Here is a 25,216-nt window from a genome sequence, read left to right on the forward strand (position 1 = left end):
TAAAACCAAAACCAAACAAACAGTAAACAAAAACCCACTATTTATAAAGAGCTTGCATAAATTTCATTACTTTTTCCAAGAATTTTACTCTCCAAAAGTTGAAGAGCCACTGCTGGACACTCAAGCTGATGCTAGAAATATACACAATTAGTATGCTTCATGACAAACACTTGCACTAGTCCTGCTTGACACGGTAAGCTCCATTTTTAATATTACTCTTCAAATTCTGAGTGTCTTTCAGAAATGGAAAGCAGAAATGAATACAATTACTCTACTAGGCAACCTAGGGGAAAGTTGATACTGACTTTAATCACTTCCAGAAATCATGCCAAAGATAACAAGAAAATGGGTTAGCAGTACATAAATGAAATTATGTATTTCCAATAATGACAGCACACAATGAAACAAAAACTGTTTAATCACACAAAAACACAATAAAAAGGCATTGCAAGCATTACATAGTGCAAACATCCAGGTACAGGGATATTAACTTAGTGGCACTGTAAAGTTAGACAAAGACATGAGCTGCCATTCTTCTCAGTTTATTTCCCCTCATTTCCTACGGCACTGGAGACTACTAGATTGGGAGTGTCATGACACTGCCTATTTCTGCACGCCAGCAAAGCATCTTATGCCACCTATCTACTCAAGTATATGCAGAAAGAATTCCTATACAACAAGACCACAGCAAGAAAGTTCCATCAGGACACAATGTGCTATCCAAATTTACATGTGCTTCTCAAAGCATTCGGAGACAACTCTTCCTAATGAGGAGCCTGGTGTCAAGGGGATTTAGAGCAAGCAACACAGGCTCTGCTAAGCAGGCAGCAAGGAGAACTGCACTCATTTTCAGAATACAAAGGCTCCTCAATTCAAACCTCAGAGCACAGTTGATCAAGAATACTAGTTTCCTCCATCTTCAAGGCAGTAAAAGAGTTGTTCCCTCATAGTCTCCACAGCAAACTGAGGTAGAAATGGTAGGGTGGGTGGGGGTGTGTGTGTGGGTGTGTGCGCGTGTGTGTGTGTTGAGAAAAATGAGGCTTAAAACTTCCAGACTAGGACACAAGCTGCTGAGGCAGTCATTCCAAGATGTACCAATTCATAGCAAGCTACATACAGTCTTGTTCAGATGCTGACTGAAACTATGCCATCTGCTGAAAAGGCCAAGAGCATTGCATCTTCTATTGTTGTTTTAAAGGGGCGGTTCTTACTGAACAAGAAGTAAAACCATGGAGAAAATAAATGGACACGTAGAGGAGGAAAGACTGACCTCAATCTCCTCAGTGCTCAAACAAACCAAACATCAACTAATTGCCAACCCATCTCCCACACAAAGGAATCCAGATCACAGCTCTCACCTCACAGCTTTCCTCTAACTGAGCTCATGGTCCACTCTGTAACCACAACATTGCTCAGGATGGGCTGAAGAGGAATCCTGTATAAGTACACTGCAGTTCTAAACACCCAGAGTGACAGATGGCCTCTGGCACAAAAGCAATGTCCAAATCCAGCTAACTAGGAGAGCTTAAGAAGCAACAAGGAGGGAAGGAAAGGAAAGGGAAATGTCTACACACATCTAAGTACTTGCTGTTTAAAAATACAAAGCGCCTTTGGGTAACTAATTAAATGCTCAGACTGACCCTCAAGTGTCACAACACAATGCTGACCTAAAACCACTAAAGGAACAGTCCTGGTACTACTTGCCCTTTTCCCTTATCCTCCAGCTTAAGAAACACTGAGTTCTACTGTGCTGTGTTCCTAGAAGAACTGAAGGAGGCACCTATGCAAATGCAAATAAGCAGGGGAAGCAGCACCATGGATGTGAGATAATTTTCCCTAACATTAGTCATTTAAAAGGCTACTGAGGATGGGTGTGGTGGCAAATGCCTTTCTTTAGTCCTTGCACTCAGAAGGCTGAGACAGGCAGATCTCTGTGAGATTGAGGACAGCCTGGTCTACAAAGTAAGTTCTAGGTCAACCAAGAGACTCTGTCTCTTTGAAAAACAAAAACAAACAAACAAAAAATGGGGCTATTAATGGAAGATGAGAAATAATTTATAGTAAGAGTTTCTTTAGTAATGCTACATTCACCAATAACGGCATTACATGGGATTGCACATTTACTACATCAAAAGATCTCAAAATGCCTACGAGACATTCTCTCATAGGAGGGGAGGGCTGGCAGCTCCTCTAAAGGAGTACAAAGTTACTGCAGACAATTGAGAGCTGCCAACACAAAGAACATATCCAAAGTGGGAAAAGTGCTCCCAAGCTAGCTCTAGGGAGTCATTTTAACTAACCATCTGTCTCATTTCCAGTTTAGCCTGAGAGGGCTCAACAGTCCTTCTCATAAGCTTAACTGCAACTGTCTACTCATAAATCTAAGGAAGCTGGTGACATAACCTCAGCATTCCCTACAGAAGTGCAAAATTCCACCCATCTGTAAACACTGTACACTTTACTTTTGGCACAGAGGACAGCTTCCAGGTTTCTTTATCTTTGAAGTACAGTATCTAAATGGCTAGTTCTTTATCTTAAGACATATTTGAGCAAAGGTAGCATCAATCTAGATAGCATGCACATGCATGAATGGTTAAGAGGCATCAAAAAATAGAATTCTTTAGGCTGAATCAACAATTTGGGCTAAAGGAAAAATAACAGTCACAGTATCTAAAGCCATGTCTTTTCAGAAGTTCACAGAACATCATGAAAACAATAAAACAAACAAAAACACTGACAAATAACTAGTCCAAAAGTTTTCTCCTTTCCAAAGAGAACTAAACAGGTAACATTAGGGAACTGGGAATATTCCTCAATTTCTCATGACTTTTCAAAGGCCTTAACATTACACTGAACTGACATACAAATGTTACAAATGATCCTGGCTTTCAGAATAAATTCTTTCAAACCATGCAGAGTATCAAATACATCTAAATATACATAAATAATGAATACATATCCACATGTCACAGATGCTTGGCGATACAAATATTCTATTATACAATTTATTGGCAGGTAAGAGGCCAGCCTGGCTGCTCTGAACTGAGCCCTCAATCAGTACTCTACGATGGGCTAGGGAGGCAGTAACAGCTGTTTGAAGCCTGGCTCTCAATTTCTAGTCTGATAGTAGTAAACAGAAGCACACCAAAGACCATGAAGTCCTCTATGAGGAATGTGTTAACCGTGAGGCCCTGGAGACTTTTCTAATAATGTCATCTCTGCCTTGCAATTTTTGTCCAAGACAGCATGATCACAAATACTAAATTAACTTACATGACAAGCAAAATGAGAATTTTAACCAGCACATGCCTATAATCCCAGCCCTCAAGAGGCAAAAGCAGATCACTGAAAAGTTGAAGCCAGCCTGAGCTACAGGGTGAGGCCCAGGCCAATCATGGCTAAACACTAAGACTCTGACCTAAAGGATAAAGAGAAGCATTAAAATGAAAATAACTTATGCATTCTATTTTGAACTTAGTGCTTGAAATTAAAAATCTTAATGACCCAATTCTACCCAGAAGGAGGTCCAGGTCCTGGCTAGGAAATGACTGGAGTCCAGGCGTGGAGTATCATGGCCTGTTCTGAAGCTGGGACTGGGACTGATTACATCTGTGATCACCTCTACGCTAGTTTGTTATTCTCACTACCATGGAGATGTAGATATAGATGTTTGTTATCAATTTCTCAAAAAGGCTGCACATCAAGCCATACGGAGCTACAAGATTTTCAATATGGGAAGAAGATCCATAATACCAAGGACTTGGCCACTGAAGAAAGGCAAACCCTACTCAGGTTTGCTACAACTACTAAAATTATAAACTGGCAGCTTAGGAAAGAGCTCCTTAGCAAACTGGTGGTCTGTATGGGAATGGCCCACTAGGAGGCTCATGCTGGGAAGGATTAGGTGATGTGCCTTTATTGGGGGAAGTGTGTCACAGTGTGAAGACTTTAGGGTTTCAGAAGTCCATGTCATTCCTGGGTTTCTCTGCCTATTTGCCGAAGAAGATGTGAGTGCTCAACTGTTCCTGTCATTATGAACTAATCCTCTGAAACTATAAACCCAGTAAATGCTTTCCTTTATACTTTGCGTGGTCAGGGAATTTTGTCACAGCAGCTGTGTGAAGCACTGCTGTGACAGAGCTGACCATGTGGTCTTTCAGAAGAATGTGGCAGACTTGGGGACTCTAGACTAAGAAAGTGGTTGAAGGTTAAGAGTAGAGCTTAATGAGCCTAGTAGGAGCCTTGGAAAACAGCAGTGCTGAGTAGGATGTGTGGAAACCTAATTCAAGTGACTTCAGATGATAACAACTATTAGTAACTGGACTAAAAACTATTTTGTTTATGTTTAATGAATGTGGCTGCCTTCTACCCTTGTCCTAAGCATTTGCCTAAGCCTGAGGTGAAGAGACTAATTTCTTTGACAGAGGAGATTTCCAGAAAGCCTAATGTGGACTCTGAAGCATAGTTATTAGTAACTGTTTTTATGCAGGACTGCAATTAAAAAAAAGGGCTTGCAGGAATGTTGGCGCCAAGGCTTGTGCTCAGAGAGAGAAATTAAGGAGAGGCCTTATGTGAATTGAAAGAGAGGGATGCCTTCAAGATAAAACCCCACCCAGCTAAGCTTCCAACTTCTGACAGGAAAAGGCCCTGCTCCTAAAAAGCAACAACCAAATAGAGCTGCTGTAAGATTCAAGGTCAGGCTCCATCCCAAGGAGGCAGTACAACTTGGCCATGTCATCTGGCTTTAGATTCATGAAGAATACATGAGAAAAGGGGCTGTGGAATCTTCCTCCTCAGATAAGGAAAGCCACTGAAGTCACCAAATGGGTGGCAGAAGAGTTTCTGCTTGAAGGCCCTGAGAGGGCAAGAAGCCCTGAGAGGCAGGTGCATGAAGCTATGAAGGTGATACTCGAGCTGCACTTGAGACTGTCATAGTCATGTGATATCTGGCAAAAAGAGCTGCATACAAATGGAATCAGAAAGTATGTTGTAGTCAGCAAAGGGTGGCTCTAAGCCTTTTGATTCCAGAGCTACAAGATTTGGAATTTGCCTGGCTGGGTTTCACTCTTGCTTTGGTGTAGTATTTCCTCACCAGTACTTGAATATAACCTTTTTGGAATAGTAGTGTATTCTGTGCCATTGTATGTCCAGATCATTTAATTTGCTTTTTGGATTTTTCAGGTGGTTACAATTATGAGATTACCTTTGGTTTTAGAAAGACTCTGAGGATTTGATGTTGGGCTAAATGAATTTTACATTATAATATGGCCAAGAGCCTATGGTAACTAGGGAGTGGAATATGGTGGTTTACATGACAATTTAAACCATGGGGTCATGTTTGAATATTTGGCCCCAGCTGGAACTGTTTGGGAAGGATTAGAACTAAGTGGCCTTGTTAGAGGAAGTATGACACTGGGGGCAGGCTCTGGGTTTTCCAGGGTTCTTTCTGTGCCACCTACTTGCGGATCAACATGAGAGCTTTCAGCTGTTCCTGCTATCATGGATTCTAACATTCTCAAAAGGCAAACCTAATTACATGTGTTCTTTTATACTTTGCCTTGGTCATGGTGTTTTCTCACAGCAACTGAAGAGTAACTCTGAGAACTAACCAGTGGTAATTTGGTGGAGTTGATCTGCTGGTAGAGCAATGGGGCTGGACAGGGAATATGTGATCAACTCAAAAACAAATACTAACATACCTCCCTTTAGTAATAATTATAGAAGCCCATGATCCTGGTCCAACAGGGACATTATGGGACTGGACACTATGTATCTCCCCCCTTCTAAGAGTAGGAGCCAAAGGAAAGGCCAAAGACAGCCAGCTGACTCCCAAGTTCAATAGTTCTTGCCACTTGATCTTTAAAATGATGTGTTCACATCTCTGGGGAAACATTAAGATCTCCCCATTGGTTCACCAGACACAAATAGATATAAGGGACTCAGTTTGAAGATCTTCAGTTCATATAACGGTATTATACTAAATAGATGTGCTCTAAAATGACTAAGTAGAATTAAAGAGATCAATTTTGTTTCCCTCCCTTTTCTCAGCTGCAACACTTCTCTCCACTTACTCAATCCTTGTGGTAAGCCACTGCCACAGAATGTAAACCACTCCAGAAGTACACAGTATAAAAACACCTAGCCAGCTTCCAAGAGACAAATGCAAATTGTTGGCCACAAAGTCGAGACCTTCTCTTTTTAGAGCTGGTAACTAAGACTGTACAGAGATGTACACTTGTGTTATCTGATTTAAAGCTAAGAGATTTCAGCTGGACATGGTAGGAAAGCCTGTAAACACAGGACCTACACAGCAGAGACAGGGATCAGACTTCAAGGTCATCCTTGGCTACACAGTGAATGACCAATGAGATTTGTGGTTTTTTTTCAGTGCTAGCCCTAGTATTTTTCTAATAAACTACTTTATATTTTGAAGCCTCCAGAACATAACAGCAGGGAAGAGAATAAAATCAACTAAGGAATTATTCTTGCAATAATTTGTTAAGTGAATGAAAGAATGAATTGTTATGTTTGTACTGGGATTATTCCCTCAGAGTTAAGGTTTAGAAGGAAAACAGATTTATGTATCTTTCTAATTAATGAAAATATCAAAACTGATCTTCCAAAATTCCATGTATGCTTACATAAACAAACATAAAGGCGGTGGCGGCACACACCTTTAATCCCAGCACTTGGGAAGCAGAGGCAGGCAGATCTCTGTGAGTTCAAGGGCAGCCTGGTCTACAAAGCAAGTCCAGAACAACCAAGGCTACACAGAGAAGCCCTATCTTGAAAAAACAAAAAGAACAAAAAAAGGAAAAGAAAAAAGGAAAAAAAAAAAAAACACATACAATGGGTCACATTTATAGAAGATGTTGAATACTGATTTTTAAAACCAAAATCTTATTATATGGCCCTGACTGGCATCAAAGTTGGTGATATTCTGCCCCTGTCTCTAAGAATACTGATTTTTTTTTTTTTAATAAATGACCCAGTCCTCCTAATATTTCTCTGTAACTGACTCAACTATGCTATAAAAACTTTAATAACCAATTGAATCTCTTTCTTACAAGCAGGACATGAAGCCCCAGACTTCTTCAGTCTCCGGGCACAGTGGAAACATGTTGTCATATGGCCGGTCTTCCCATGAATAATGTTCCCATCCCGAGGCCTTTTTTCACATACACTACATGGCTTCAAGATATCCCGGCAATCTTCCATACTTCCTGTTTCCGTTTTCTGCTCAGAAAAAATCTCCCTTTGTTCTCTCATGCTTGAGATGGTCTCTTGGCTTTCAGAACTATGAGCCAAATCCAAAAATTCCACTGAGTTGCAAGAGTCAAACTTGGAATTTTCTTCCTTTAAATATACATCTTTAGGCCTAACAACAGGAGCTGAAATGGTTCTCCGACAATCAGGGACATCAATTCCTTCATTCTCCTTCTTTTCAGGTATGGCAGTAATATTAGATGTGGAGAGAGAATGAGTTAATTTAGAACAATCCGAATACCAATCCTTCCTCAAGGCCCAGCAGCGAAAACAGTACCTCTTGCTTGGAGAATTAAACTTCTTGCATTCCGTACACTGCCACTCATCCTACAAGAGTGAAGCCAAATAAAACTGTAGTAAAAAAAAAGATCCTGAGACAAATGTGTGTTCATTATCCCCTACAATAACAACGAAATATAATTTTAAAAGGAAAACAGACCAAATTTTCATTTCACTGTTTGTCAAGACATCTCAAACCAGTGGTCCAACCTTAGACCTGAACAAATTCTATAGTCACAAGAAAGAAATTTGTGCAATTTTACACTGATAGTGCCAAAACTGTTCTTTTCAAATCAATATTTAATGTAGTTTTGTTGTTGTTGTTTGTTTTGTTTTTCAAGACAGGGTTTCTTTGTGTAACAGAGACCTGGCTATCCTGGACTTGCTCTGTATACCAGGCAGGTCATGAACTCATAAAGATCCACCTGCCTCTGCCTCCCAAGTGCTGGAATTAAGGCAGTGTCACTGTGCACAGCTGATATGGTTACTTCTGAAAGTTAATTACTTTGGCTTTCTATCCAGTTTGGATGAAATTTTTTTTTCTTGCCTCCTTTCAGGTCATTTTTCTATTCACAATTTATGCCTCATCTGGCCAAAGGCTAACAAATGAAACTTACCAAAGGGCTGGAAAGATGGCTTAATGGTTAAGAACACTAGCGGATTTCCAGAGGACTCAGGCTTGGCTATTAGTACCCACACAGCAGCTCACAATTCTGTAACTTCAGTTCCAGGGGATCCAACACCCTCTTTTGGCTCCAAGATCACCAGACATACAAATGGTACACAGACATACATGCACTCCAATTCACATTATATATAATATATATATATTTGTTGTTGTTGTTTGTTTTGTTTTTTTGTTTTTCAAGATAAGGTTTCTCTGCATAGACTTGGCTGTCCTAGAACTTTTTCTCTGTAGACCAGGCAAATGCAAGTTATAACGGTTGGAGGACATGAAAGTTTAAGCTGTAAGAAGGTGTTTTAAGGTTGGTAAACGAAGGATATTGGGTCCAAGAAAGTGTTTTATGAAGTTGGAGGAAATTGTAAACAAGTATTTTAAGGTTGGTAATTGTAAGTTGTGAGAGTTAAGAGAAAATAAGGGCTTGGATGGTAATAAAGTGATTTAGATACAGAACTCTGAACTCACCAAGACTGGATGGATAGAAGAGTACTTTCTCCTAAGTTGCCTAACACAGATGGACTGACCATTGTGAATGTAATTCTTACAGGATAGTTGTCATAATTATTTTGTAATTATTCTTACTGCATATAGTTTATTACAGCATAACAGTGGCTAAGACATGGCCTTATTGGAAGACCTATGACTAGGAGGCAGCCAGTTTTCAAATGCCTCCATGCCTCCCCAGTGAGCTTTCTGCCTCTTGCTTGCAGTTTATTATGTAAGAAATCAACTACCAGTATGCCTTCATTCTGTTGTCATGGGCTCTAACCCTGTAGAACTGTTAAGTTCCTTATAAGTTGCCCTGGTCATGGCATTTTATCACAGCAATAGAAAAGTAACTGATACACAGGACAAAGGCCAAGCCCTAAAGGTACAGAGGTCATAACTGTCTAGAATGAGAGGCAAGAGGCATAGACCATTTGTTAAACTATGGCTCTCACCAGTTTAGGACCCTTCAATCTCGTCTAAAATGCTACATAAATACTCAAAAGACCATCATAATAATTTGGAATACATAAATGATAGTATGCTACAGTTTAATTGCCATCACTTTTTTTTAATAGTACAAAACAGGGTTTATTTAGTCCAATGGCATCTTTGAGTTGATGAAATACCTTTTCTGTGCCCAAGTGCCATAGAAGCCTGATTAAGATGAGAACATTTATTCTCAGCTATTTGTATTATGGTCAAGAACACTTATGTTCCACTTTATCACTTATCTTTGCAAAAAGAGGTGATTTGCAAAGCAGTACCATAAGAGTCGATAGCAGTAGTGACAGAGTGAGAATCAACACCAGGGACAACCTAAAGTTCTATCGCCAAGCAGCAAAATGTGAAATACCCTTTTGACTGGGCTCCTATATATAATCTGTTTCCACAGTGAGTAATTACAGGAGAAACGATTTAAAAACAACAACTCAAGGTATACGTCTAGGTTTGGATTTAACTTGTCACTTGGTAACAAACTTAAGATTTATTACCTAAAAGCTGGATTATCAACTCTTCTTTAGTAACCCTACATTAATATTAACTGTACGAAAATTAAGCTGTTTTTCCTTTTGGGGGGTTGGGGGGGTAGGGGGTTCGAGGCAGTTTCTCTGTGGAGCTCTGGCTGTCCTAGAACTTGCTCTGTAGACAAGTTGGCCTCATACTCAAATGATCCACCTGTCTCTGCTTCCTGAGTGTGCCACCACTGGCCAGCTCATCTGCATCTTTTTAACAGGTGCTGGTAAAATTGTTTTTCAAACTCATAGAAATTTTCATTCACTTGTAGACCTGTCCTTTGGGATGAGAAAGGTGTTCAAGTGAGGTAAAGTAATGGAGCACTACTCTGAACAACTCCATCTGCCTACTGGATAACCAAAAAAGTTTTTGTTGTTGTTACATTGGGGTGTTTGCATATGTGTGCGTTCAGGTACCATGTGGGTCCCAAGAATCAAACTCAACTGGTTAGGTTTAGGTTTGGCAGCAAGAACCTTTGCCTACTGAGCCATCTTGTCAGTGTGGGGAGCATGTAGGTGTGTGGGGGTGAGTGTGCTGGTGTAACTACAGCCACAAATATGCTTGGGGAGGTCAGAGGGTAATCTCAGGTATTCTTCACCTTCCACCTTGTTTAAGACAAGATCCTTGTCATTTGCTACTGCATAAGCCAGGCTAGCTGGCCTGTGCGCCAGCAGGAATTCTCATCTCCACCTTGCTGCCACAGGAGCACTGGGATTACAGACACTGGGATTACTACTAAACCTGCTTTTCATGGGGATTTAAAATAAGGTGTGCATGCTTTCACAACAAGTGCTTTATCAACCAAACTATCTCCCCATGCCCTGTCCAGACTTTTCATAGAAGAACAGAGGGATCTGATCATCTTTTCCAAAGCAGGGAAAATATTAGACCACATTATTCTTTTATCTTCTCAAATTCTAATTAAAAACTGAAGAAAATGAAATGTAAAGAACACAACACATCTTAGCAACTAGGAAAAGTAGACAGAAACAGGAAAAAATAAGAAGGCTTCAACACACAGGAACTGGGATTCGGCTAAAATTTGGCCAGAGCAAAACAGCTTTACCTCAGGAGTAACTTCCACATCAGTATCATCACTTAAGGACTCAAGATCATCATCTTTCCTCATTTCAATTACCTGTGAAGGTAAAGAGACATCAATCAGAAATGCTGACCTGTTTTATGTGAAAGCAAAAGTGATGAAGAATTTCAATATAAAACTTACTCTGCCCCACATTACTACTACTTAAAAAGGAGATATTACGTGCCATGTTTGTGATTCAAGTACTTGGGGGGTCGGGGCAGAGGCAGGCGGATTGCTGAGTTCAAGGCCAGCATGTTCTACAAAGACAATCCAGGACAGCCAAGGCTACACAGAGAAACTCTGTCTCAAAAAAAAAAAAAAAAAAAAGAGACTAAAACCTTGATCCTGTAGACATAAATGGCTGACATTTTGTACCACAAATGACAGAAAAGTAGCCACAAGGTTACCAAATATCTTCAATATTCAGAAAGAAATGTCAAAATTCACAGCTTCAAATAAAAGAAATGCAAGGAATATAAAAGCAGTGATTACTATGCAGGGATTTTTATCTTGTGACTCTAGGTGGCCATAAAGAATAAAATAGAGGGCTTTATTTTTTTATTTTTTAGCACAGAATTTTACCAGACTTCCAAAGAAGAGTTAATATACCAATACTCCTCAAATTATTCAATAAAATAGAAACAGAAGGAACACTTCTCAGTTCGTTTTGCCAGGCCACAATTACCTTGATATCTAAACCACATAAAGACCCAACATTTACAAAGCTGGGCCTTTAATCCCAACACTCTGGGCAAAAAAAGCACTTTAAAACTTCACTTTTCACATTCAAAAATAAAGCTATGTGACAATCTGGCTACCTTACAAAGGCTTCCTACAGACCAGGAATGAAGGCCAAGGGATGTGAATAGAGCCAAATGTGCTAGTGTAAACCTTTAACCCCAGCAGGTGGGACACAGAAGCAGACAGATCTCTGTGAGCTCCAGACCAGCCTAGTCTAATAGTGAGATCCTGCCTCTAAAGGAAAGTAGAGAAGGGAGGGGAAAGAGAAAAGTGGGAAAGGAGGGAAAAAAAGGGGAGCTAGGAATAGGAAGAGAGGGGAGGAGAGAAAAAAATGTTGATGGTATCTCAACTTTAAGATCTAGAACTTAAAACCAGGTATGGTGGTGCAGACCTGTAATCTCAACATTTTGTAGGCAAAGGCAAGAGGACTCAAAGTCAGCACCTACTTACTTAGTCTGCATATCAGGTTCCAAGTCAGACAGACACAGAGATGCCCTTTCTCAAGAATAAATTAGCTGGGTATGGTAGCAGAAGCCTGTAATCTGTGTACTTAAGAGGCAAAAGCAAGGGGACTCTAAGTTCTGGGCTAGCCAGGAGTACTTAGCAAGACTATATATTTTCTCTTAAAAGTTCAAGTATTTTAAGACCCATTCTTTTAACTAAAAATTTCAAAACTGTCATCTTCACTTTAGTCAGCAACATTCCTTCTAATGTTTATAATTGATTTAGAGAATCCACCACATATTTATAGCAAACAACCCAAATTCCTATGAAAAACTGTATGAGAGGGCCCAATTTAACCCAGTATTTGTTGTTGCCTTTATTTACTCCTTCATTTATTCAGTGGCGTTTTTTCCTTTTGTCTTTTTTAAAATATCTTTTTTTTTCAGTTATTCATGTATAAAACAATGGGTCTTGCATGATATTTACACATATAATTAATTTGTCTATCTGAAATTTGTCTATGTGCTAAGCACTAGCTTTGCTGTCTAATCCTAACAGCCACGCTGCTGCTTTAACTGTGTACTCTCACACTATGGTACCGAGAGTTCCAATTTCTTTCTTAAGTTGTTTTTTTTCAAGGCAGGGTTTCTATGTATAGCCCTGGCTGTTCTCAATCTCCGAGATCCACCCACCTGCCTCTGCCTACCAGTGCTGGGATTAATGGTGTGCACTACTGCACCCAGTTCTAACTCCTTTTATTTTATGATTTTATTTTTAATTATGTGTATATATGTGGGTTTGTGCATGTGAACAGTGTCCAAGGAGGCCAGAGAGGGTTATTAGATCCCCAGGAGATGGAGTGAGAAACAGTGAGCCACGAGACATGGGTGCTAGAAACTGAACTCAAGTCCTCTAGAAAGCATCAGGAAGAGCTCTGAAGCACTAAGCCATCATCCCTCTCTCTAGTCCCCATCCCCATCTCCCTTCTTCATATAGGAGAAAATCATACTAAATTTAAAATAGGTTTTAAAAATTAGCTTTTTCCAATTTAGTTATAAAGTGGTTACAAAGCTACCAAGGTTCAGGATTTTTCTCCTGTAACAGTAACTGTTGCAGCCATTTACAGCTTTGCCTCAAAAGCAAAGGTTTCTAGAAGAAACACTCCACAATGAGACCACAGAAGGGAAGGGACAGCATGTCCCTACAGTAGCAAGAACTTCTCCATGAATCTTGGCTCATTTTTAAGGCAGCCTTGTCTAATTTAATCTAAATCTTAAAACTGGGCATAGAGAAATACTAAACACCTGAACAAACAATTCTATGAACACAGATACAATCAGAGCGAAAATTTTCCAACCTACCTTTTCATCACTTGCTTTCCCTAGTTCACTTGCTTGCTCAGAATTAGCAGCTTCAACTTTTATTCCAACACCTAATTGCTCTGACACTGACTCATTTAAAAAACACATATCGTCCGTAGTGTCGGAAACAATGGCAGTACCTATGTCCTAACAGAGAAAAACAACAGTGAGCTTTGTAAGCAGTGACTTATCAAAGATGCTGAACCACCGTCATGTCTTCACATGCCACCAGAGAACACCATGCCTCTCCTGAACAGACATGTCTTCATTCAGCAAGGCTCTATTTGATCCCTTCTATGGTTACCAAATGGGTAGATACAACGGTACCTGACGAGGACATATTTTTTTAACAGTAAATAAGGTACAAACTACAAGAAATGGTACAAAAAGAGCTTAGAAGAACTTAACATTTGCTCTACTAAACACAATGCATTCAAAAGTCATCTCTGTGAGACTCTATAAAAGTTCTATGCTTTCTGACATAGTCCTTCCTAATTTAATGACCAATTAAATGCTTTCCAGGGAAATAATGATAGCAATCCCATTCTTTAAACATGACACTTTGTGCTTTGTTTTGAAAAGTAGTTTCATTATGCAGTCCTGGTGAGCCAGGAATTCACTATGTAGCCCAGACTGGCCTCAAACTCAACATCCTCCTGCCCCTGATCTCTAAGTGCTGAGACTAATACACACACACCACTACATACAACTACTTTTTGAAGCTTTCAACTACATCCCACATATATAAACTTAACTTTCTGCATTCACGTATAAACATTTTTAAGGGTTTATTTTTATTCTATCTGTATAGATGTTCTGCTGTATGCAGCGCCCATAAAGGCCAGCAAAGGGCATCCTCTGGAACTGGAGCTATAACCAGCTGTGAGTCATGGATACTGAGAAGCGGAGCTAGGTCCTCTGCAAGAAGGATATGCATTCTTAACCTCTGAATGATCTCGCCAGCCCATTATCCATAGGATATTTTAGAGAACTTTGTGCTCTACTATTGTTGTTATGACCAATACTCACTGAATGCCTATTACGCACCAGATATTGTTCTAAGTAATCATAAGTAAACAATGAAAAAGCCATGATCTTATATTACCTTGAGAGAAAACAAATTAATAAACACAAATATAAAACCTAAAGTAGCAAGTGCATTTGAGAATATCAATTAAGATAAGGAAGAGAAAACAAACAATATAATCACACACACACACATCAACAAAACTAAAGTAGTCACCATGGAAATCAGTGCGAAGGTTTCACATAAAACTTTCCCACTCCAGTACATACTCAAAGGACTTAAAGCCATACCATATACACTTGCATATCCGTGTTTATTGCCGTACATCTCTCAAGAGCTAAGAAATCAACCTACCCTAAATGTTCATCAACAAGATGAACAAATAAATTATGATATATAGAGATAACAGAATCTTATTCAGCCATAAGAAACAATAACATTTGGTTATTATGTTAAGTAAAATAAGCCAGGCTCAGAAAGGTATAAACTGAATGTAGTCTGTCATATGCATGTTTTAGATTTTAATTGTGTGGTGGTGGGAGGATCATGAAACTATCAAGGACAAAATAGAGGTTGGAAGAGTCAGTCTTCGAATACATGTGACACGAAGGCAAAGTGGGGATTGACTGACGGGGGAAGAAAGGGATCACCAGGTAGAAGACACAGGAAGAGAGCATTTAGAATGATATATAAACAATTCTAAATCAACGGAGCAAAGCTCATATAAACTCAAGAGACTGAAGCAGTAAAGCAAGCACAGGCCTTCAAAGGCCTACACCAGGTCCTCTGCATGTATATTATGGCTTCCTTTCAGCTCAGTATTTTTATAGAATTCCCAAGTGTGTGAGTAAGTAGAGCTGTAATTCTTGTACCTTCACTTGGGCTCTTTTCTTTCTATTGGTTTGCCTTGTCCAACTTTGATAGGACAGTTTTATCTTATTATATTTTATTTTGTTTAAAACATATAAATAAACCAGGCAGTGGTGGTGCACGTCTTTAATCCTAGCATTCAGGAGGCAGAGGCAGGTATCTGAGTTCAAGGCCAACCTGGTCTACAGAGTGAGTTCCAGGGCTACACAAAGAAACTCTGTCTCAAAAAACAAAAATGAAACAAACAATATATATAAATGAAATTGTTAATTATTTATGCCATCATCTTAAAAGTTGACTCGTGTTCTGAATTTCCAGCATGCTTATTTACTCATTTTTTTGTTATTAGTAGAAGCATTTTTACTCAAAAAAGAATATATGGAAATGACATAACTTACTTTATATAGTAACTTTTAAAAAATGATTTATTTACATTGGTGTTCTGCCTGCACGTATGTTTGTGTGAGGGTGTCAGATCCTCGGGAACTGGAATTACAGATATTTGTGAGCTGACATATGGGTACTTGGAATTGAACCCAGGTCCTTTAGAAAAGCAGCCAGTGTTCTTAACTACTGAGCCATCCCAAACCCCCTTCGTATACTAACTTTTAAAATACTTAAAGGAAAAAAAAATGTTAAAGGAACAGGGTAGCTGGAGAGGAGGTAATTTACAGGGTAAGTTTTGCAGGGCTACTACTTAAAAGTGCACATCTACAAAATAAGAAATCGATCCCTCTGGAATTATGCAACACAGTAACCTTGGAACCAGTGATGATGACCTCTTAAAAGAAAAAAAAATTACATTCACACCAAGTCCTAAATCATGAGAAGGAAATAGAGTTGAGGGAGCAATGCTTTACAAAGTAGAAAACAAATTTAAGTTGCCAGGTCTGGAGAGATTGCTCAGAGGTTAAGAGCACTGTCTGCTCTTCCAAAGGATCCAGGTTCAACTCCCAGCACCCAAATTGAAGTTTCCTCAGGGAGGAAAGAATTCTGAGTTACAATATTAAAAAGTCTTATGTGTCCAGGATACAGGCAGTGAACAATGAAGGCTGATATAGACAAGCTACAGCTACGGTAAGGAGTCTAGATCTTATTCTACTTGTTTTCTGATCCCCCTGAAGAATCATGGCAGTAATGTAAGTTACTCATTAAAAAAAATGTATTCTTGCCTAGCACTCAGAAGACATCTGTGAGTCTGATGCCAGACTAGTAAGTTCCAGGACAGCCACAGCCAGGACTATGTAGAGACCCTGTCTCACAAAATCCAAAAACAACAATGAAATGTACTCTTGGGGAGAAATTAATCGATAGTCTTCCTATAAGGATGAGAGGACCCCTAAAATACCAACTTATTGAGCAAGATGTGCCCATAGGTATAATAATGTTACGGGGTTAACCAACCACTTCCTGATTAGATATGAAAACTGTTTCAAAAGAAGGAATTCATGCCACATCCTGGAATCCAAGACTGGAGAAATGGTTCAGTGGTTAAGAGTACCAGGTGCACTCAGGAACTCACACATGCACGCAAAATAAAATATATTTTTAAAAATAAAAACTATTAAGATCAAGAAATGTAGCTGTGATGTAAAACTGCTCAACTACCTACATGAAAAAGAGTAATGACACCAGGCAGTGGGGGCACACGACCTTTAATCCCAGCACTCAGGAGGCAGAGGCAGGTGGAGCTCTGAATTCAAAGCCAGCTTGGTCTATAGAGTGAGTTCCAAGAGAGCCAAGGCTACACAGAGAAACCCTGTCTGGGAAGAAAAATATATATATATTTTAAATTGGGTTAGTTAGAACAGCCAAAGCAGTTAAAAAAAAAAAAAAAGGTTAGCTTCTGATGTATTCTGCATATAGTCCTGACAACCTGAGAGTGTATGACAGAGAAAGAAGTCAGCATCTCCTGTGGTTTGACTAGAATTATTAAGTAAAAGGGAAAAATAAGGAAGAAGTGTTGGCTAAAAAAACATCAATTTCATATTCAAAGTCAGAGTCTATAAAAGTGAGCACAACTTATATATATAAGGGGTTCAATGTGGATTTTGGGAGAGTCAGAACTAAATCTCAGCATCATATACATATAGATGGCACAAAGCAGTAAAAATTCTTAGCTAAGAATGTAAAAGTCAGCGTAAGCAAAAACAGAACACCACAAAGCAAAATAGCTCCCGTCAGATGTGACTTTTACCTGATTTGTCTGTAAATCAGTTGAGCCATTACTTCTAGATATATAGTTGTTTCTCAAGTTCCCTAAAAACCACCAAGGCAGGCCAGCAACATCCCACTCCTCAAAATCAAGGTCCAGCCTAGATGTATCATCTTGAGTTAAATGTTCTATCAAGTCTTCATCTACAGAAATCAAATGAAAACAACTGTAGGTAACAAAGAAAAACCAAGATTTTCCCAAGAACACTTACCAATCTTTATCAAATAAGTAATTAAACAAACAAAAACCCTATTTCAAATAAGAAGGGAAAAGAAATCAAACACCTTAGTGGAATGGCCCAAATCTCCCATTTAGGTTTCATTAACAAGCAGTAACACTGTGAGCAGAAGACAGGAAACTCTAAAAGCATCAGAATGCACTGCTCTAAAATGATTTCGAAATGGCCATTATCTGAAATTTTAAACATTCCTAACACTGTAATAAATAATGACAGTGACTTAGAACCAGGCATTTTAGCATAGACCTGCCTTTAATCATAGCACACAGCAAGTTCCAGGTTAGTCAAGCTATATAGTAAGAACCCCATCTCAAAACCAAAGTAAAAAAAAAAAACAAAAAACAAAAGTATTGTTACAATGACTTGCTCTAATACATGTTTTGATAATGGCAATCCACTGGACTGCAAATGATAATAACACAGTAGTCCAATCCATGAGATCAAAGCAGGAAGGTACAGATCCTAATGGGGAGTCATAAGGAAGTCTTACTGGTTCCACATATTTGGGATATTTATCAATATGTTTTCTTAGGTAACAATCACTATCAACAGAGAACTCTAAACTGTCCAAATAAACACATGTATGTGCCTTTTCTAGATCAAGGGCTCCTTGAGATATCAGTGCCTAAAAGTCCCACAGATGACAAGGTCCTCCATATTTTAAATAAGCCTGACAGTTACTAAGTTTACTCTTGTTATCATATGTACGTTTTTCTTTCATATTTGCTAGTCCTTTCTCTACTTTCTCTATGTCTTTTACCTCTTCCCAATGCACTGGACTTGATGATGGCAATCACAGAAACATAAATATGCACAGGCACATATGATTCGAAGATTTCTGCAATACACCGGTCCCTGTCAGAGCACAACTAATTACATCCTATTTTCATAGGCATATTTATGGCCAGAAAGATGTGAATTACATTTTTACCCATGCATTACTGTAATGATCAGAAACTAATTTCCAAGACAGAATCGTTCAAGTTATCCCCATGTACTCAAGCTCTACAATTTATTATAAGAGAAAAATGAAAATTAGTTATTTCCACAGGTACATTGTTGTTGTCCTTTCTAACTACAGATCTTCCTGGAAATTCTTAGCAACCACCACAAAAATCACAGGCTTTTAATATAAACATTATTAGCCATTTTATTTTCTACAGTATTTCTAGAACTATTCGTTTCTAAATTTCTATCACAAATTACACACAATATTTTTAACTATCATTTTAAATAGCTTTTTCTGAGTAGAAAATAAGAAATTTGAATTTAAATGAAATCACATTTAAAAGACAAATTAACTTTAATTTATGTTCAAATACAGTGAGAAAACAATCCAGCATGATAAATTCAAATTTAATTTAACCACCTAAAACAACTTTAATAACATAACTTTCTGAAATATAATCAAAAGTCTAACCTGCCTTTGACCCAATTATGAAGCAGGAACAAGTTACTACAAAACATTACGCCAAACTGGAGAAATGCCTCAGTGGTTAAGAGCACTAACTGCTTTTCCAAAGGACCCAGGTTCAATTCCCAGCACTCACAAGGCAACTCACAACTGTCTATAACTCCAGTTCCAGGGCTTCTGACACCTTCATACAAATGCACAGAGAATAAAATTAAATATTTTTAAAACACCTTTATGCCATAAACTAAACACCTTTGGAAAATTTATAGTTTCATACATTAAAAAAAAAAAAACCAAAAACCTCCATAATTTCAGAAGACAGTGTTACAATATTTTATAAGGAACTTCGAAAATATCGGTTAACTCACTCACCCTGACCATGTGTCTAGCAGGCTAAAAGGCTCTACCAAGGCAAAAGAAGTACTCAACTTGCTATCTAATGTTTGCCTCTATGTTGTTACATATACTTGCCATTTTGCAAACTTTAAATCTTTAAAAGTTAGCTGCCATCCCAAAAGCCAAGTCAGAATATGAATTCTATAGAGGACAACCCAAACTCAAAAGGCCGAGTACGCTGAATCTGCCCCAGAGAGTGTAGCATGAGCAAACCCATCAGGCAGCATCCTCTTCAGCTTGCTTGCTCAAGGAGGGCTCTGTACTGCCTACTGTCCATAAGCTGCCAAAGAATACCTACTATCTAGATATACCTACTATCTAGGTATTTCTAGAAGTATGACTGAAAAAGGATAGAGAAGGGAGGGATTCTTAATCCAAAGCTTACCTCCTCTAGAATCTCTGCGTTTACGCTGTGAGGTAGGCAGTGTATGAGTATCATCTTCTTCAGTTCTTTTTCTGGAACTGGAGCACTCCGTTGCACTGTGCTGAAAGGGAAGGGTGTCTATTAGTACGACTAATATGACTGGGACCAGGGGATGTAGCAGTTCCATTTTGGCTCACCAGTTAGTGTGCAACACAATGGGTTATGCACAAGAAAGAGAGCTCTGCAGACAAGAGTCGGCAAGTAAAGCAACACAACACCTCTCAACACCACAAGCTAGCAGAATCCCAAACTTGGGGAAGGGGAATAACCTCTGTACAAAGGAAAAAAATACACTCTTGAAAAAACAGGTTGTCTGCATAGCCTACTTCATATTAGGCATAATTCAGAAATCATGTAACACCCTCACCATATTCCAAGATGATGTTAAAGTTTTCCCAGATTTGAGGAAACTTTAGGAAATGCCACGACATGAACTTAACTGCAATGAGCCTGCTACCCTCTAATAGAGCAATTCCTTAAACACCCAAATATGTACCATCTTAAACACGCACATGAGTGAAAACACACACACACACACACACACACACACACACACACACACACACACAGAGGAAGAGAGAGAACAACTGGAAGAAGTGAAATCAGAAGTGCTACATCCCAAAGACATATTCAGAGACTGGAACTCTGTTAAGGGCAGAACAGAGAAGGTTCACTCTGTCCCTGGTCTGTGAACTCCCAAGGACTTTTCTTATTAAATTCTTACCACATTCACGAAAAGGCCTTGGGAGCCCAAGATCCACAGGTACAGAGAAGGGGCCACTCTGTACAAGAAAAGAAGTCACCGTGTGGTGATTTTACCTTCAGTCGGTCTTGACTTGGAATATCCATACTGTGATCCTGTGCGAGAGCGAGAGTCTGAGCAGCATCTGGATAGCAAGTAAACAAAAGGAAAACCTTCCCTGGTAATAACCATTCTTTCCACACAAAAATCTCAGCAGACAGCCCTAAGGCAGGCTTGTTCTCTACAGATGGACTTCTGCCTGGAAAAGACTCTCATTCCCAAGATGGGGAGGGGGGGGACCCAAAATGACAAAATCAAGACAGGCCATGTTAAAAGACAACACCAGAACAATCTGGAGGAAAGCAAAAGTAGCTGAATATGCTGTTCCATGGCACATGTTCAGAGTTTTGTGCAAAAAGTAGTCAAGCATAAAACAACAGAGTGCTCATCTCTTCCTATTTTGACAACTGCCTACCTTATAAACAACAACAAAAATTACTTGCCTATTTTAGTTTGTGTTTTTAAGTACCGTACAAAATCTGAAAATCAGGAATTTGCCAGCCTTGTTTCAGAAAACAATTCCATCTTCAAACAAACCTGCATTCTTAAATGTCAATGGTAATTATTTAAATGCCAATGGTAATTCCACACTCTGAGTTCCAATCACCTGAATTTAGACTGTCCCTAAGTCTTTTCAGTGACTACAGCATTTTCCAAGAAAGTGAATGTTTCTCTCCCAACAATCAACAGAAGTAAAGAGAAAAGAAAGGGGCAGTAGAGAGAAATTCTCTGTTTTTAGACTGTTGTCTATTACTTTGTATAATGGACATTCATGTTACCCTTGCTTAAAGAAATATGGGATGGAAGTTGGTACTCTCCTTCCACAATGGGTTCTATGGATCAAACTCGGGTCATCAGCAAGTCCTTTAACACACCGAGCCATCTCACAGGCCAAACAGACATCCACATCCCTATACTGCATTAGCGAAGAGCAAAATGCATCCCAAAAACTTAACAAAAGTCTCAATTGAAACAAAACCTAAAAATATTACTATAGAAAAGCATAAGCAACTGAGACCCTAACCTGACCAACACCATGTAACTGAGACACATTCAAGTGTGCCTGCTGAGGACTGGGTTCACCACCCACTAGCAGAGCCACTGAGAAGCTGCTCGTGAAAAAAAGCAGCAGCATCCAGTAGTCTGACAAGAACCTGAAACTACTCTGACAATTCTGTCATTTTGCACAAAACAAACCAATTACAAAATTGTAATAACATTTCTAGAAGCATTTTTTTTTTTTATAGCTAAGCGAGAATAAGTTCATAGATAGCATTTTCTGGCTAAAGTCATCTTCGAAACAAGATCAAAATAACACAATCAGCTGTTCTTTTGTTTTTGTTTTTTAAGCAACTGTGGTTATTATTTTTAAAAAAACTTATTTAGGCTAAACTACTCAAAAACAAAAAGAAATTATCTAGAAAACTACAATACAGAAAGAAATTTAAAACTAACCATAAAGCTTGTTATATCTATTATTTTATTAATGTGCCTGGGAAAGTTGTAAAAAATATTTAGAAAGAACTACCTTCATTTTAAATAATGACCATTTTCTTCAACAATCAAAACAGATAAAGATCTAACCCACTTGTACAAATAAAACACATGCAATCCTATTTATTTTCAGGTCAACAGAGACATCCAATTATAAGCACTAACTGTAAGAGCAAGTCAGAGCAGACAATCTAAACTCCTCACAAAATTCCCTATAAAACCCTGTATAACAATTCTTTAAAAAGTTCTCTGCAACTATTTCCTAAGGCATCATTATGCTATGATTATATTATATATTGCCAGTGAGGGAATCTAGGGAAAGAGCAAAACACACTAACCACTTAATTCTTTTTCTTTTTCCTGAAACCGGGTAGCTACGTAGCCCACACTAGACTGAAACTTGAGCTCTCCCAGGTCTCTGCCTCCCAAGTAATGAGAATGCGAGTGTTCCCACCATTCCAGGAGTCTGTGGCTTTTAAGTACAAATTCTTCTGAATGACAAGTTAAATAAAAATAGAACTGTGGGCTGGAGAGATGGCTCAGCAGTTAAGAACACTGGCTGCTCTTTCAGAGGACTCAAGTTCAATTCCCAGCACCCACATGGCAGCTCACAACTGCTAACTCCTGCTCTAGGCGATCCAACACTCTCTCACACAGACATATATGCAAGCAAAACATCAATGCACATGAAAAAAACTACTAATTTAAATAAACAAGTAAAAATGTTTTAAGAACTTAATAATCAGAAAGAAAAATGTGTGTCCAAAAAATTGGGAGGATGAGCACATTCTGTTAGAGTTAAAAAGGGTTAAGGACATATAATTGTGTGGCATAATGGGTAATGCAAGGGCTGGCCAATGACCATGAGTCTATTACTGGACAAATCACAGATCAGATTTAAAAACAATAAAACCTTCTGTTTCTTTACCTCTAGGACCTCCTCACAGGATGGCTGTAAAGATGAACTGAATTGTTAAATGTTCTTTAGAATACTCTATAGAAAAAGACATGCAGAAAAAGTAGAAGAAAGAAACTGAGAAGAAAATGTCAGAACTATGCTCACTCTAAATATTCAGAGGATGGTTCAGAAAATAAATTTAACTAAATATACACATCAAAATTATAAAATCACTCATGTATTTCAAGCCACCAGTGACTTTCCAAAGAAAATTTTAGTTCACAAATGACTTACTTTCAATAAAGCTGCCTCTCATTTGCAAAGCTTCCCCTCTCCATGTCTTTCACTGACATGGAAAGAGAGATTTATAAAGATTCTTTGCAGTCTATTTAGTTCCATGAGCATAAAAAGTCTAGTGAAGTGGTCTAACTTGGGCGATGCTGCTCAAATCTAACTAAGGCAAACAAAAGAGAGTGTTTCACTGTCCAGAGTGAGAGTGTCACACACATTTCAGTAGCATCTCTATCCCACCTCTTTGGAAACCAGACTCCAAAACAGCCAGTTTCCACCCCAGAACTAATAAATGCAAAGGCAGTAAGTATCTTAAAGGTCTGAGAAGAGTCCAATTGGCTTGCAGATAACAAGCTGAGTGTAGTGGCTCATGCCTGAGATCCCAATGTTCAGGGGGCTGGGACAGATAGTTATTTCCAAGTTCGAGGCTACCTTGGGGTACACAGAAACTACAATGTATGACTCTGTCTCATAAGTAAGAAAAAAAAGGGGTTCTAAAAAAATTACTAAAATCATTAAAGTGAAAATTTTTTGAGAGAACTGTTATAATAGATGGATGACAGCAAACTACCAAGAGCCCACAGAATCACAGATGAAAGAGGGGCAGGATTACATAACTAAAGTGAGACATACAGAGGTGGAAAAAAGTCCAAAGCACCATCAATGATGATCTATCAGCAAAAACATTTAAATTTGAGTGGATCTATTCAAGCATTACTCTAAATCAGCAAGGGTAAAGAAACACAAGTGCAACAATACAATCTGTCAATTCTATATGCAGACAATCCTACAGGTCAAATTACCCAAATTTTCAATAAGTATGATGACACTCAAAAGGAGTATCCTATATCACAGTAGAGTGGCCATACTAATTTACTGAACATTTCAATAGCTGGAAGTGGAGATTTTGAATGCTTCCAACACAGAAAGACACTAAACTTGAGATGGTAGATATGTTAGTTATCCTGATTTGATCCATGAACATTCTATATGTAACAAAATACATGGTACCCCCACAAATATGCACAATTATGTGACATTTAAAAAAAAGGTGTCAATTTAATGTCAAACCAAATCTCTCTCTCTCTCTCACATACACACACACACACACACAAAGAGGGCAGTTAAGGTTTTTTTTTTGTTTTTATAATAAACCCAAGGACATGTGTGGGCTTTGTTTGGCTCCTCACTTGAACAAACCAAAAGTAAAAAGTACTTTTAAGATGAATGAGAGGAAAAACAAACTAAAACTAGCTTATTCACTAGGATTGGGGAACATTTATTTTATCATTACTTATGAGTACAGTAATGATGTGGTTATGCTTGAAAAGTCCGTATCTTAGACATTTCTTTTAAGTATATTAAGATGAAACAAATACAATGCAATGTTTATAATCACTAAGTTTAAGCTGGGCCTGCTTCCACAGGCCCAGAGACCCAGCTACTAGGAAGTTTTGGTGGGAGGGGAATCCACAAATTCAAGGCCTGCGTGGACTACAGAGTGAGTTCAAGGCCAGCATGGGCAACTCAGGGAGATGCTGTCTCAAAATAGTAAACAGAAAGCTAGAAACATAGGTCAGTGGTAGAGCACATAAATACAAGGGCCTCGGTTCCCCTTGCTGTATAAAGAGAAAAAAATTACATCGAGGCTGTAGGCACCTCTTTTCTCTCTAGCTTCAGTATGACTGAATTTATCCATTAGAACTTACTTAACAGTAATACCATGCTGTATGACAGTCGTTCATAGATCCCTCCAGTCATGTCTCACGCAGCACTCCATTTTCATC

General features: G+C 38.7%; 1 protein-coding gene across 5 annotated transcripts in view; it reads right to left on the reverse strand.

The window, feature by feature from the left end:
• Nucleotides 1-284: 284 nt before the first annotated feature.
• Nucleotides 285-25,216, reverse strand: part of Mdm4 (MDM4 regulator of p53) — a 43,040-nt gene continuing 18,108 nt past the window's right edge. For 3 of the 5 annotated variants that reach the window (XM_055598227.1, XM_055598226.1, XM_055598229.1), the window contains 6 exons: nt 20,764-20,831; nt 19,906-20,005; nt 17,455-17,615; nt 13,361-13,507; nt 10,797-10,868; nt 285-7,593 (listed from right to left, as the gene is read on the reverse strand). In XM_055598227.1, the coding sequence (XP_055454202.1) occupies nt 7,024-7,593; nt 10,797-10,868; nt 13,361-13,507; nt 17,455-17,615; nt 19,906-20,005; nt 20,764-20,831 (1,118 nt within the window). In that variant the 3' untranslated portion in view covers nt 285-7,023. The remainder of the gene's footprint in view (nt 7,594-10,796; nt 10,869-13,360; nt 13,508-17,454; nt 17,616-19,905; nt 20,006-20,763; nt 20,832-25,216) is intronic. The other 2 variants (XM_055598231.1, XM_055598230.1) reach the window with 1 other exon arrangement.

This window comes from Psammomys obesus, unplaced genomic scaffold (genome assembly GCF_907164565.1).
Source record: "Psammomys obesus unplaced genomic scaffold, mPsaObe1.curated_primary_1811, whole genome shotgun sequence".
Classification (NCBI taxonomy): Eukaryota; Metazoa; Chordata; class Mammalia; order Rodentia; family Muridae; genus Psammomys; species Psammomys obesus.